Source organism: Solanum tuberosum, unplaced genomic scaffold (genome assembly GCF_000226075.1).
Source record: "Solanum tuberosum cultivar DM 1-3 516 R44 unplaced genomic scaffold, SolTub_3.0 scf00098, whole genome shotgun sequence".
In the NCBI taxonomy this organism is placed as follows: Eukaryota; Viridiplantae; Streptophyta; class Magnoliopsida; order Solanales; family Solanaceae; genus Solanum; species Solanum tuberosum.
Window position 1 is genome coordinate 537,444 of NW_006239026.1, and position 16,306 is coordinate 553,749.

At 31.9% G+C, this 16,306-nt stretch overlaps 2 protein-coding genes across 2 annotated transcripts; both read left to right on the forward strand.

Moving 5' to 3' along the window:
* The first annotated feature begins 5,475 nt into the window (after window positions 1-5,475).
* On the forward strand, window positions 5,476-6,904 carry LOC102602603 (E3 ubiquitin-protein ligase PUB22-like). Its single transcript, XM_006348394.2, has one exon. It carries the CDS (start codon window positions 5,543-5,545, stop codon window positions 6,776-6,778), a length of 1,236 nt encoding a protein of 411 aa, XP_006348456.1. The 5' UTR covers window positions 5,476-5,542; the 3' UTR covers window positions 6,779-6,904.
* A 2,576-nt stretch (window positions 6,905-9,480) lies between these two features.
* LOC102602268 (E3 ubiquitin-protein ligase PUB22-like) lies at window positions 9,481-10,947 on the forward strand. The gene has a single exon (XM_006348393.2). It carries the CDS (start codon window positions 9,592-9,594, stop codon window positions 10,822-10,824), a length of 1,233 nt encoding a protein of 410 aa, XP_006348455.1. The 5' UTR covers window positions 9,481-9,591; the 3' UTR covers window positions 10,825-10,947.
* The last annotated feature ends 5,359 nt before the right edge of the window (window positions 10,948-16,306 follow it).

Consider the following 16,306-nt stretch of genomic DNA (forward strand, 5'->3'; position numbering starts at 1 on the left):
AGGGGGTTTTTTTTTTGGGCCCCTTTGCCCCCCCCCCCCCCCCCCCCACACCTACCCTTGCCATATACTCTGACAGTAAAGTGGTAAAAAGGACAGAAAATGAATAATATAGTGTAGTAAACTACAAATAACGATATATTTAGTGTAATTTTATAAGTGAAATTTGTGAAGGTTAGAGTATACATCGATCTTACCTCTACTTCGTTAAGGTAGATAGACTGTTTTCGGAAAAAAATCTCAACTCAAATAACACGTAGGACAATAATAGGAGTTATAAACATAGCAAATAATAGGAAAAGCACTACATAACATATTTTGAAACAAGGATTAATATTAACAATAGCCGAATAATGTGATAATCAAAATATAAGAAACAACATATAGTAATCAAAATTGTAGGACAAAAAATTACGAGAATAATGTTATATATTACTACTGATATGAACAGAAAAAAGTGATAAACTATATTGCTAGAATTCTCCAAAATTATTGCTGACCTTAGTTGAATTCTCCAAAATATATTATTTTTTAATACACATCTATCGACATTTTTAAAGAGTACTAGCAACCTAAAGTAATAAACTAATTATAATAGTGAAGATTGAGAAGTAAGTATAGGACTTTTATAAGATAAAGTGTAATTGTACATTTGTGCACTCGTGTGATGAGAAATTAGGAATGTCACTACACCTAAATAAATTTAAAAATCAAACCTCAAATTGGGTACTTTTGTCTTGGATCATGGGCTTCTTGGATCATGCACAATATCCCTCTCTCCAATGCTTATCAATAATATAATTTATTAAAATATAATACAATAATTTGTTCAAAACTAGAAGCAAAATCTAAATGATGTAATCTCCAAGCAACTCCCAAGTAATTTTCAAGCACCAAAAATAGCTTTAAAATTTAAATTCTGACTCTGCATATGTTAAGATTTGTTATTTTACCCTTAACGAAAAACTTCTATGATCGATTACGCTAATGTTTTGACATATTTAATACAATAAGTTTTAAAAATCTTATAACCACACAATTTTGAATTATCAAGATATGTTTAAGATTAGAAGTTTCAATAGTTCTCATTTCTTTCTTGAACTTTGAGCCGAGTCTAACTATGTCACGTAAATTGAAAAGGAGAGTATATATATATATATCAAGAGAATATAGTCATATGGTCAAGATTTTTAACTTCATTTGCTGGTAGCTTCAAAGGGAGATGTATGTTAATATTCAAAAGGAAAAAATTCTTGATCAAGAAGCACAACAACAACAGCAATCTTTGTGTTAATATTAGATGGAAAGAGAGATATGGAAATCAAATGTTGAGTTAGTACCAACATGTCCACGTTGTGGTTCAACAAACACAAAATTTTGTTACTACAACAACTATAGTTTGACACAACCTAGGTATTTTTGCAAAGGTTGTAGAAGGTATTGGACTAAAGGTGGTTCTTTAAGGAATGTTCCAATTGGTGGTGGATGCAGAAAAAGTAGAAGAGGTAAGTCTTCTTCTAGTATAATTCATCAACATGGTCTTATTTCAAGAAATTTAGGACATGGGGTTTGTTTAAATCATACTAATATTGATCATAATCAATCCAATAGTACTAATTCATTGGATCATCATGGTCCAACTATTGATCTTGCTTTAGTCTATTCAAATTTCTTGAATAGTGATAATTCCAAGCCATCACAATTGGAGAACCATCAGAATCTTGAATTGTCTGATAATTTATTATTGCCTAATCAAGAAGGAGTACTTGTCGCTCCATCATTTGAGTTTTCAACCATGATAGACATGGAGTTCATGACTAGCAACTTAGGTCAAGAATCGCGATTAATTGGTGATGGTGTTTATTTTAGTGGGATTCATGATGAGAAGCACAATATTATGAATCATAGTGATGTTCATGATGATCACTATACAAATATGAATAATGTTAATGGCAATAATATTATCAACCATGATCAATTAGGTAACAATTATATGGAGCTACCTCCATTGCCTTGTGAAGAGATGATGTGGTCTAATAATTCTCATGGTCATCATGATATGGTATTTCCTAATGATATTCTAAGTACAAGTCATAATTTATCAGCCGGAGGACCAGAGTCAGAGCCAGAACTAGAACCAAAATTAGCAATAGAAGATCCGAGTCATGATCATAACGCGAATATTGCAAATGATGGGAGCCATTTCAACTTGTCCAATTTTGGAAATATTTTCAGGCCTTGAAATCAAATATCATAAGGCTCATATATTACTTTATTTTGATGCAATTTTCACATTGGATGTATAATATAGTGCATGTGTACAGAAAAGGTGAAAATATTTTTCTGAATAATAATGTATAATACTTACTGAATTTGTAATATATTGGTGAAACAAACACTTCAATATACATAAGAGTTTATAAATGTTGCATTTTTGGTGATTTTCACATTTGGGATGTATTTTTTAAACTCCCTTTCACTTAGTTTTGTTTTGCATGCTTGTTTTTTTTTCTTTTTTAATGTCTGATTTATTAATCCGTCATATTTATTTTATATAATGGTGATTGATTGAACATAGAGCTAAAATAAAAAAGAAAAAAAGAACATATACAAAAAGTATACTTTCCACTTTCACTAAGACTTTATTTTTATAACATATAGTTTTATGCATTGAATTAGCTATCGATTTCTCTTCATATATATTATGATGTGTTTGGACATATTTTTTAAAATCGATGTAGTATCGTCCCAACCCTATATATCGATGATCTGATTAAGTCCAATAAATCTCAAACTCAACTTTTCTTTCTTTTCATTCCTCTTAAATTGGTGATATACTTTTAGGTTTCACGAATATCTTTAATCATGACGGTTTATTTTAATTTCATATGACTTATGTGTGTGCTTGCTTTGCGACATTTTATATCTCTCTCATACTAATCTTAGCCTTTTTCGAGGAATCTCGTATTGAATTCAAACCAAAAAATTTTCTCTCCCCTAGATTAAGCCAACTATAGGGTAATGTCTGAATATTAGACTGATAATTGTTATTTTAGGCAAATAATTGAAAAGAGATTAAAGTTAAATTAATTTTACTTGATTTAAATTCATTTCATAGTAATTAATGCAGATATATTTAAAATGTTATGATTTGAAAGGCAACACATGATCCAAGAAAGACTTCATGGTCCAAGAAAACTCTCCTAGCTAGACAACAATCATATTCTTGACAAATCTCTAGGACAATGGATTTTTTTTTTTTTCAAGTACAATTTCATAAAAAATAATCACTTCACAAATGGTAATAACCATAATGCAAATAATAATAAAGTTACTTGAAAGGAAAATTCAAAAAAATCCAAAAAAGAGAATTAAATAGAATAGCCAACTAAATGATGCCAACAATTACAGTCAAAGATTGTGATAGAATGTATAGAATTATTTCCCTCTTAATCAAATATCTCATATTCTAGCCCTTAGTATAAAGAATATGACTGATAAGCGAGTATTTGGAGTTTCATATTCCAGTGAATGCTCCAATAGTATATATGATTCCCAGTTCATTAATCAATAGAAGACGCGTGAATAAACGAGTTGACTAAACCATTCAATAATATTCAAATGACTCTTATCACTAGAATGACCAGATTCATTTCTCGCTCACCAATCACGATCCTACAAAATTAAGTATAAAGAACCAATTAGATTGACCTAGTAGGTAAATCAAGATTACAGAAAGAGAATTAAACCAAAAAATGCGATTGAATCATAAGGTCTCATTTGCCTAGAAAATGTGATTGCATTTGAATCGATCGAGCAAATTCAAATTGACGAATAAACAACTAGTTTTTTTTTTTAAAAAAAAAGGTACAACCAACTATATCCTCATATTGTACCTATATTCCAAGAATAGGGAAGATTCAATCTATTTGAAAATTTAGTTCAACTTAATTTGGAAGACCAACCAATTTGTAAATAACGGTGGCAAAAAGTCAAGCCACTTAGATCATAATATTAATTGTTCAACTATATTCCCACATGCAAATAGTTTTAAATTTCAGTATCATTAGAAGTAGGTCTGACTAAAACAATTGAATTTACCGTTTACTTTTACCATTTCTAATCGATATACATATTATACTCCCTCTGTCCCTAATAACTTGTTCATTTTTCCTTTTATAGTTGTCCCTAATTACTTGTCCATTTTGACAAATCAAGAAAGGACAATAATTTTACCTATTATATCCTCAATTAATTACTTTGAAAAAGGTAGAATTTCTTGAAAATCTTAAATTTTTAATTCATCCACTTCATAATTAATAGGGGTATAATGGTAAATTCACTATGTCGATAATTGCTTTCTTAAAGTGTGTCAATTCAAAAGTGAACAAGTAATTAGGGACAAAGGGAGTACTTATTATATAAATATTAGAATCCATAGATACAATTAATCATGGAATTAGAATCCATCTTAATTATTATTTATCGCCATTGAGCCCTATATTAAATTGCTCATGCACCAAATTAAATATCATATTCTAAGTGTTAGGTAGGGTGCTAAAGAGTCTCGTATTCGATGAAAAAAAGAATAAATACTGATCTGATTATATGAACTTGAACAATTAATCTTTCCCTAATAAGTTAATTTATGATGTTGAGTTAAACCTCCAAATCTTTACACACACATATATATTATACATTAACCATGTATATGGAAAGTTGTAATTGTATAGGTAGCCTTCCATGATCTTTTTTTTATTAGAGGTTAGGTTTATGTCCCTCTCTCTCAACGGTGTTTTGCATCGGGTGAATGAGTAAGACAAGGGTCGAGCCCGTTCCTAAACATCAAGGTGATAATATAAACTTTGATGAAGCAATTTCCAAAAAGCAAAAAATTAAAAAAAATTGGATTAACTATTATTTAGATTAATTCATTAATAATATTTAAATGATCTGAATGTAAAATCTTCATTAATTACACTAATAATATATATAACTCAAACTCGAAAAACATTCATTCAAGTTCAATGTACTTAAAAAAGCCAAGCAAAACAATTGGTTGAGCCAAAAGCAACTTGAACAGCCAAAAAAGAGAAATATTAAGAAAATCACCCCCCCCCCTCACCCCCACTCACCCCAAAGTCTACGTCTTGTTAGGAAATATCTATCCTCTTTTCTTTTTTTTTAATAAAATTAAAACACGAGTTAGATAGAGAAGAAAATTGAACATGTGATTTAAATACTTTTAGAGAGAGAAAGTCAAAAGTGTACTGTTTTTTTCCATATGTACACACAATTGGGACGCAAAAAATACACATATTAATAGACTTGGTAAAGTTATTATAACGTTTTATTCCATCTTTTAAATAATATATTTCATATTTTGCCATGTTTTGACTTTTGAATATTTCTTACTATTCTCCAACTATATAGTATATATACCACAACCAAATCCTCTAATTTTCCAAACCAATTCACTACTCATCTTTTCTCTCTTTTAAGTCTCAACAAATCTTTATATTTGTAACTTCCCAAAAAAATACAAATGGAAGAAATTCAAATACCTCCTTATTTTATTTGTCCAATTTCACTAGAGATGATGAAAGACCCTGTCACGATCTCCACGGGAATAACATATGATCGAGAAAACATCGAAAAATGGATATTCTCTGCCAAGAACAACACATGTCCAGTTACAAAACAATCTCTTATTACGGGCATAGAGTTGACCCCAAATGTCACTCTTCGGAGATTTATCCAATCGTGGTGTACTATCAACGCGTCTCATGGTATTGAAAGGTTCCCTACACCAAAGCCTCCGGTTAGCAAACCACAAATAATAAAGCTCCTAAAAGAAGCGAAATCGCCTATGATGCAAATGAAATCACTCAAGACCCTCCGATCCATTGCTTCTGAGAATGATGCTAACAAACGTTGCATGGAATCCGCGGGGGCAATGGAGTTTTTAGCTTCTATTATTAATAATAATAATTCGAATGAAGTGTTTGAAGAAGAAGAAGAGGGTTTCATGAGTACTAAAGACGAAGCGCTTAGCATCCTCTATCAACTCAAATTATCCGAACAAGGATTGAAGTCACTCATCATGAGTGGAAATGGAGAATTCATTGAGTCATTGACACATGTCATGCAACATGGGAGCTATGAGTCTAGGGCTTACGCGGTTATGCTAATGAAAGACATGTTTGAAGTATCCACACCAACTTTACTTTTGAGTTTGAAACAAGAATTCTTCACACAAGTTGTTCAAGTCTTGAGGGATGAGATCTCTCAAAAGGCTACAAAAGCATCATTGCAAGTGCTAGTGCACGCGTGTCCATTTGGTAGGAACAGAGTGAAAGCAGCAGAAGCAGGAGCAATTAGGGTTTTGGTTGATCTTCTGCTCGATTCATCTGAGAAAAGGGTTTGTGAATTGATGCTAATTTTACTAGATCAACTTTGTCTGAGCGCAGAAGGGAGAGCTGAGCTATTGAATCATCCTGGAGGATTAGCCATTGTGTCCAAGAAAATACTTAGGGTTTCAAAAGTAGGGAGTGAAAGGGCAATCAAGATCTTACATTCAATCTCAAAGTTTTCATCAACACCAAGTGTTGTTCAAGAGATGTTGAGTTTGGGTGTGGTGGCAAAGCTTTGTTTGGTGCTTCAAGTTGATTGTGGAAGTAAATCTAAGGAAAGAGCTAGAGAAATTCTCAAATTTCATGCTAAGGCATGGAGTAATTCTCCTTGTATACCTAATAATTTACTATCTTCATATCCATTTTAGGAATTAGGTAGAAATGAGCAAAAATTGCTTAGTAGTGGATTGTTTTTGTGTACATAATTTATTCTTTTCAGAAAATAGAAAAAAAAATGGACAAAATGGTCCATGAAATTTAATTGTTCATACATATTTCCATCCTCAACATTTTGATTCCCTTCTTATTTTGTAGCTCCAATAGCAAGTATAGAGTGGAAATTTTTGAGATCTTAATGCTCTATTATTTCAGTAAGAAGTCCATTGAATCCCAAATTCGCGTGAGGTCCAACGAAGGATATCAGTTTAATGGGATAATGAAGACAGTCTATCCTAATACAAATATAATCATTAGTAATAAATTTATAATCCAACCCGTAAACTATAAATACACAAAGATAATTTTAGCGTTATTCCAGAACGTAACTCCCATTCATAGTAAATATTACGAATACTATATACATAGTCAAGAATTAGTATTATGTGTCTTTGCACACAGGATTAAATTTGAAATCATTATTTTTGAGAAAATTCTTTAATTTGGTGAGAACCAGGTATTAGACTTTTCATCATCTAAAAATTTACAATAACATTCAAAATAATCAGCTCTTATTAATTATTTGAACTTTACTAGAAGTTAAAATTTTGTGATTGTGATATGAGTGCAACTAGTCCCAATGAAAGAAACAAGTAGTAATAATTAGATGAACTTTGAAGATTGTTGGACTTCAAATCTAAGCCAATAATATGATGATTTTGAATTTTTCATAAATTTCAAAGAATAATATAAAAGAATGTGTCATCTTATAAGTAATCTCTAATAGATTGTTTTTTTTTTAACCCGGAGAGAGAATTTACGATTGGGATAGACATGCTAATTTCGGTAGATAGACACTAAAATTTATATTAAACAGGTAGACAGACACATCATACGTGACATAATATAAATAAGTTCGAATATATCTTACACGAATTGCCACTAAAATGAGTTGTCTACTTGTTCAACTTTATATAAGTTCAAGTGTCTATTTGTGTACACATAAAATTGAAAGGCATAAAATATCACCTGAGGTCAAGTTAGATGGGTATATCTATGTATTATACATATCTTGATTATTATACAAGAAAAAAATTGTGTTCTTGCATTGTTAATGTTTATTCTATTGCAAAACTATCTAATTATACAAATATTTCAATTAAATTTACCAAGTCTTCTTACAATTTGAAAAAATTGTATATTGTCTCACTAATTAATAATGTCATATTAGATTTCAAGTCAAATTTATTTAAATACATGTATTTTTAATTGCTACCAGATACAGATACACTAAAATAGGGAGAGAGGTGAGTGAGAGAAGGAGAGAGGTGAGAGCGAGATAGGAGGGAGGCGAGCTAAACAATATATGTATCCTAGATATATGTGAATCACAATAGATACATGTATCTAGGATACCCAGATACATATTAAAATCCAAATACATAGGAAGAGAGGATAGCGAGAAAGGGAGAGAAGCAAGTGAGATAGGAGAGAAGGAGCGAGATAGGAGAGATGCGAGAGAGTCAGACGATATATGTGAATCCACTTGAATACAATGTATCTACAACAAATTACTCCTAATTTTGACCTAATGTATCTAGACACGTAAGATACATGTTCGAAGTTCAAATTCTGATAAGATTCGTCATATTAAAATCTTGTATAAAAGAAAACAATTTACTCTTAAACTAGTGTAATTTGTGTTAATTGGCCTTATTCTATTTATACATAGGCTTAGATTAACTTGAATAGGCAAGCAAATATGACGGAATATTGCAAGCAATATTAAACTAGATAAATTAAAAGGTTGAATCAATTAAAAAAATACAAGGTGATTGTTAGATATAGCTATAACTCTAAATTGATTTGAGCTAATTATTTATTTTTAAAAATTACATAAATTGAAACCTAGTAATCTAGTTGTTGCCAACTGTTTCTTTCTCTCACTAATAAATAAAACACGAGTTATTTATAAATAAAAAGGATACATTCATGTGTTTTATTACTTTTAGAGAGAGAAAGTCAAAAGTGAGCTGTTTTTTTCTTCTTACGTACACACATTTAGGCCACCGAAAATACACATAATAGACTACCCCTTTTGAGCTAGTAATGTTTCCTTCGTTTTATTTTACTTGATCTGTATGTTAAAAATTGATATTTTATATCTATCTAACAATTAATAAAATTTATTACATAAAATAGAAACTGATAAATTTAAAATTTCAAAAAATAATTAATCAAGTTAGTTTATATGGCTACAACTTTGATTAAAAAAATTTCAAGGCGGGTGTTAGTTCAACTAGGATCAAATAATATAAAACGGAGAGAGTATTTATTAAAGCGCTAAGCAATTATTCCTTTTAAATTCTCCTTTCGTTATTTTTTTTACTTATTCACTAAATTAAACAATATATTTTACTTGTTAGCATATCATACTCTATGCTTAACATGAAATACTTATTTTTCAAAACTTAAAACCAGACATAAATTAACATATTGTTTTTATCAAGGATAGATATAGTCTAAACTGAACAAGTAAAAAGTAATGGATGAGTATTTAAATAGTATAATTAATAAATACCCTTTGAAAAGTCTTATTCTTCTATTTGCGTGTTGACTTTGAAAAGCTCAATCTACAAATCATATATAAGCACAACCAAATCCTCTATTTTTTCAAACCAATTCACTACTCATCTAAAGTTTCAACGAATCAAAGTTTCCTCTTTTTTTTTGGTCATATTTGTAACTTTCCTATAAGGATTGATCTCCTTCTTAGATTAATCTTGAAAATTTCCAAAATATACAAATGGAAGAAATTCAAGTACCTTCTTATTTTATTTGCCCCATTTCACTTGAGATGATGAAAGATCCTGTTACGATCTCTACAGGAATAACATATGATCGAGAAAACATTGAAAAATGGGTATTCTCTGAAAAGAACAACACTTGTCCGGCTACGAAACAGTCTCTTACATGCATAGAGTTGACCCCAAATGTTACTCTTCGACGATTAATCCAATCGTGGTGTACTATCAATGCGTCTCATGGTATTGAAAGGTTCCCTACACCAAAGCCTCCGGTAAGCAAACCACAAATCATAAAGCTCCTAAAAGAAGCGAAATCGCCTAAATTGCAAATGAAATCTCTCAAGAGACTCAGATCCATAGCTTCTGAGAATGATGCTAACAAACATTGCATGGAATCTGCTGGGGCAATGGAGTTTTTAGCTTCTATTATTAATAATAATAATTCGAATGAAGTGTTTGAAGAAGAAGAAGAGGGTTTCATGAGTACTAAAGACGAAGCGCTTAGCATCCTCTATCAACTCAAATTATCCGAACAAGGATTGAAGTCACTCATCATGAGTGGAAATGGAGAATTCATTGAGTCATTGACACGTGTCATGCAACATGGGAGCTATGAGTCTAGGGCTTACGCGGTTATGCTAATGAAAGACATGTTTGAAGTATCCACACCAACTTTACTTTTGAGTTTGAAACAAGAATTCTTCACACAAGTTGTTCAAGTCTTGAGGGATGAGATCTCTCAAAAGGCTACAAAAGCATCATTGCAAGTGCTAGTGCACGCGTGTCCATTTGGTAGGAACAGAGTGAAAGCAGCAGAAGCAGGAGCAATTAGGGTTTTGGTTGATCTTCTGCTCGATTCATCTGAGAAAAGGGTTTGTGAATTGATGCTAATTTTACTAGATCAACTTTGTCTGAGCGCAGAAGGGAGAGCTGAGCTATTGAATCATCCTGGAGGATTAGCCATTGTGTCCAAGAAAATACTTAGGGTTTCAAAAGTAGGGAGTGAAAGGGCAATCAAGATCTTACATTCAATCTCAAAGTTTTCATCAACACCAAGTGTTGTTCAAGAGATGTTGAGTTTGGGTGTGGTGGCAAAGCTTTGTTTGGTGCTTCAAGTTGATTGTGGAAGTAAATCTAAGGAAAGAGCTAGAGAAATTCTCAAATTTCATGCTAAGGCATGGAGTAATTCTCCTTGTATACCTAATAATTTACTATCTTCATATCCATTTTAGGAATTAGGTAGAAATGATCAAAAATTGCTTACTAGTGGATTGTTTTTGTGTACATAATTTATTCTTTTCAGAAAATAGAAAAAAAATGGACAAAATGGTCCATGAAATTTAATTGTTCATATATATCCATCTTCAACATTTTGATTCCCTTTTATTTTTGAGAGCTTAATGCTCTATTATTTCAGTAAGAAGTCTATGATAGACATTTTATTTGTCACTTTTTTTTTTTTGAAATTTAATCTACATAAACTATGATAGACATTTATTATCATACATCTCAAATTATTTGTCAACTATTTTTTTTAAAAATTAATCTACATAAACTATGATAGACATTTATTATCATCATATGAATATGAAAAGAATTGAATCTTGTAGTAATACTTTTTTTGTCTTATTACTCCCTTTTCCAACAATAGTTGTCCACTATTGACTTGAGATAGTGATTAAGAAATAGTAAATGATAGAGGTAATTTTAGCAAATCACCCCTATTAAATATAAATTATCTAAATATAAAAATGAATAGTATTTAATAGCAAAGGTAAAATAGATATAAATGATAAATTATATTATAATGATTTTATAAACTGAACAAATATTGTTGGACATTCAAAAATAGTATAATAAACAAATAATGACGAAGGGAGTGAGTATTGAAAAATAAAATTCAATAGAATATAATCTAACTATTGTTGGAAAAAATATATTCTTATTCATTATCAATGATTTTTCTTAATTTGCTATAATAGTCCTTTAGCTGTTGAAGGTTTTGACTACTTTATTGTATGATATTTTTCCATATATATATATCCTGAGAATAATGTTTTTCTTTTACAGTAAAGAACATTAAAAAAAATTCTGATTCTCCCTTTTTTTTGTTGGGATATCCACTTTTTAAAAAAATTGTAATTTTTAGAGTTCCTAATTTAATTTTATATTAGAAGAGCTTGTTGAATTCTGGCGATACACTTAAATCCGGTGAAATATTTTGAAGAACAATGTCAATAGGCATGCCTCAATAGCTTCGAAAATTTCTGTGGTTTTCCAACAACTATTAATTTCGATAATTCTTTAAGCTCCAAGAATTTCCATGATTTTGCAATATTTTCAATAAATATTAATTTCGATAATACTTCAAGCTTAGAGAATTTCCATGATATTTAAATATTTTCCAATAACTATTAATTTTGATAGTTCTTCAAACTTCAATTTTTTTAGATATTTTGTAACATCTCGCACTTAGAAACGACTATAAAGAGTTTAAAAATATGAAAATATTGATTTTTGGAAAGGATAAGAAAATCTGGAATTTTTTGTCTAAGTTAAGAAGTGAGTTTTGGCCTTTTTCAAACGGCCATAACTCCTAGTTCAAGATGAGTTAGGAGCAGATCTGGATATTGTTGGAAACCTCTTGGAATAATCTTTCCAACGCCGCCGAGTTTGCGCGATTCCGAGTTTGTATGAGTAAGTTATTCCCTTTGGAAGTTGGGTTATTGGATTAAGGAAAGTCCAAATCCGGATTTGTGAGGGGTAAACTAGTCTTTTCCTTACCTAATTTGCCTATTTCGTTTTTAGAAATTAATTGGGGTAAAACAAGACTTTATTCAGTTTTAAAAAAATTAGATTTTACACTAGGGCTTGGAGAGAAGAAGAAAGAAGAGAAAAGAGGAGAGAAATCAAGAAATCGCCAAGAACATTCAAGCTTTGCGAGTGGAATTCATCGGGGGTGATCCCTACTAAGGTATGTGAGATTTATTTCATGTTGGGTTAGTTCACCCACACACTAACTTGTTTCAATTTAGCAAAATTGGAGTTGTTTGAATGTTAAGAAAGTGAAGTTCTTGAAGAACATTGTTGAATTCTTGTGGGTTGATTGTTGAATGCCTAGTATTGATTTGATTCGTGTTTCCGGGTTGTCTTTCGAGTTAAATCTATCATGTATTGAGGGTATAAATGATCCTAAGTGTTTGGGGAAAGGACCACTGAAGTTTAGAGGGTTTAGAGATGAAAAACGAAGGAGAAAAGTCGGGGATTTTCTGGGCAAGGGCTTGGGGCGCTGCGCCTGCCAGAGCGCCACAAAAGTTCCTCTGAACTTTGGCCTCTGGCGCGTCGGGCCAGCCAGAGAGCCACAGGCAGCCCTCTGAAGTTTGAGGGCTGGCGCCCCGCGCCTCTCAGAGCGCCAGGGATACCAGTTCTCCCCATTCGTTCCTCACCTTCTCGTACTTGTTCCTAAGTGATGTACCTATGTTTTCTAGTTAATTTCAACAATCTAAAGTACATCTAAACACCATGAAATCATCCATAAACATGAGATCATGAACCTTGAATCCATAATTCAATTCAAGGAAAGTTAAGTTCAAAGTCAAAGAAGTTAAGAGTCAAGTCTAGAAGTTAAAAAGCAAGTCAAAGCAAAGTTTCTTAAAGTTTCCAAGGGTCTTTAACCATGTTTTATCGTCGTTTTAAGACCTAAGTTTTGAAGTTAAGCAAAGAGTAAAGCTATGGTTTGAAGTTCTTTCTTCAAAGAGATATATGGGGACTATGTATTCCCAAAGGAGTTTTAAAGAGATGTTTTCACATTTAAACGAGATCGGAAACTGAGATTTCCAAAGATGCCTTTGGGCTAGTTTTCAGAAAAGAATAATGGCTTTCTAAATGAAGCAAGCAGGTGAAAATGAGAATTCCAAGATAGCCTTTGAGCTAAGTTTTGAGCACTAGTCTCAAATCAGCAGAAAGAAATATGTTTTAAAAACATAAGAGCCATTACATTTTTTGGAGTAGTATTGAGCACCGAATTGGGGGAGCGTTCAAAGAACCCACAACCCCCATAGAACTATGTAGCCACCATGGGTAGAAGAGGTTCATACCTTTTAGATGAATCCTTTTCAAATTAGACTAGTGGATCCATTAGGCAGCTCAGGTCCTATACTTTTGGCCGGGTATAGGATGCTCTGGCAGCGTGAGGTTGATCGTTGTATCATCACTATAGCTCTTATGTGATGGTTGTCGGTTAGAGAAACTCCCACAGCAGTTATTGTATTTTTATATACACCAGTTCATTTGTATTTCTACATACATCTCAGATTTATAGTATCTTTGCATTCATACAGAGTTTATAGCATGTTTTAAAATAGCTTTTCTTTATATTGCACTTGTTTTAAATTGCTTTATATTGAAATGAGTCAGTCAGGTTGAGTTGAGTTGAGCCAGGTAAGTTATTCAGTTTCTTTTAGATTTCCTTCTAGCCTATGTTGCTTAGCATTTCAACTCACATACTCGTACATTCAATGTGCTGATGTCAGTTGGCCTGCATCGTCTTATGATGCAGATTCAGGTAATCAGGATCAACATCCAGCGCCTCGTTGATCCAGTTGAGCAGCTCAGAGTCAGTGGTGAGCCTCCTTGTGTTCCGGAGGACTCTTTTTATTCACTTTCAGTCTTTCATTTATTAGGATGTTGTGGGGTTTGTCCCAACATCCATTTCAGTATTTTAGAGGTTTCATGGACAGTTAGATAGTTAGTAGTTCAGTAGTCTTTACATTATTCATTCAGTTGTTGTTTAAAGACTAAGTTGCCATTTTGGCTAAAATGTTATTTCCTTAAGTTATTGTTTAAACTTATTATGTTGAGAAATTCTTCTGTTGAGTTCAGAAAGTCAGGCCAAGGGTTCGCTTGGGACTAGCGATGATCTTCGAGTGCCAGTCCCGCCTAGGGTGTAGGCTCGGGGAATGACATATTTTTCAACAACTATTAATTTCGATAATACTTTGAAAATTTGTGGACATGAGTGCAACAAGTCCGTCAATCGAAAGAAGGAAGCATCAAGTGGTTAAGCTTTGAATATTGTAATTAATTGGACTTTAAAATTTAGCCACTTATTTTGATGATCCATGAATTCTCCAAAAGACTTCAGAAAAATAAATGTAAATTTGTGTGAACTTAGTTGACTTTTCTAATTTATTGAATTCATCATTAATTAAATTGGATAATTTGACTTGGAAATTCAATAGTATATACTATGAGCTCATTTCAACTTGTACCATTTCTTTTGTAGCTATTTTAGAAAAGGATGGCTATCTGTCAAAGTGTTTGTTAGGATCAACTTGTAAGTTAATACTTCTCCGTCTTAAATTATTTATTGTATTGTTTATGCACTTTTTAAAAAGATAATAACTATAAGAAATTTTGATTATTTTACTTTTATTTATATCTTGTGATATAGTCTTTCTATTCATTGAATAAAACCCCATAATAAGTTTTATGTGATTATCTTTTTTTTTAAAAATACTATCAAGAGTAAAATAAGAAAAAAATTAATTAATTTTATCTTGAACTGCTAAAATTCTGAATGATTTGAGACAATTACTTTTGAAAATCAATAACAATAACATACCTAATGTAATCCTACAAGTGAGATTTGAAAAAGACAAGATAGAACATGATATACATAATTAGTCTATCTTTAAGGGATAGAGAATGTAACACCCCATATTCTACGTGTACTAGTTCTATTTATATGACGCTTATAAATTTTCGTGTGGTATAGTTATGGACTCGGTTTCCTATGCAACTAGTGACAATAGAATAGGTTTAAAGTAAACTGTCCATAGATTTTGATGCGACCCGATTAAGTTGACGTCGATGTAAGTATTTAAACTTGAGATCATAAGGTGGTATTTGAGTCTAAAGTTTAAATTGACATAGTGTATATAAGTTTTAAGTTAAATTAAAGGTATTAAGGTCGATAAATGGAATAAGATATTGAGGTGCTTGATTGACAGGTGCTGATTGACTACACTAATCTAGTAGGTACATCACCTACTTTGACTTATTGACTAGCCCAAGGGACCAAGTAGGTGCATCAACTACTAAGACTCTTTCGATCATGTTATTGGGCCAAGTGCACTACCACCTACTTGCATTAATCTGGCCCAAGTTGATTAGAAGAATAAGGGGAAAATGGACAGCCAAGGCCCAATCTTTCCAACCCACAAGAAATAATTTGAATGGAAAAGTAGGTGCATCACCTACTTAAATGTGTGGCCTAAATTAAAGACACATGTTGGCTGAAAATGAAGTACAAGAAAGGTGGCAAAAGCCCCAATGTTCTTAAGTCCAAAAAGGCCCAAGTGAAAAGTCCAAGTAGGTGGGTCACCTATTTGACAAATTATGGCCCAAAATGAGTAAGAAAGTCGGCCAAAGCAGGTCCCTTTAAAAGGGATAGATATCAGCTTTTACCAACCATTTTTACTTTGACAAAAGAATCTGATTTCTAGAGCATTCTCTCTTCTCTCTCTTAGCTTCATACAACAGCCATTAAATACCATTAGGGTTCTTGAACATGAGGGAGTTCAAGCTATTGGAATGTATAATTTAAGGCAACATTTTACCTTGAAGAATCCAAGTCTTAGCAAGTGGTAGTTCTGTCCAGCAAGGTAAGCTACTGCAATTTTCTCCCTCTTGTGCTTGAGTAAATTAGGACAC

Coding starts and splice junctions, on each gene's coding strand:
- LOC102602603 (XM_006348394.2), top strand. CDS start 5,543: ATGGAAGAAATTCAAATACCTCCTTATTTTATTTGTCCAATTTCACTA.
- LOC102602268 (XM_006348393.2), top strand. CDS start 9,592: ATGGAAGAAATTCAAGTACCTTCTTATTTTATTTGCCCCATTTCACTT.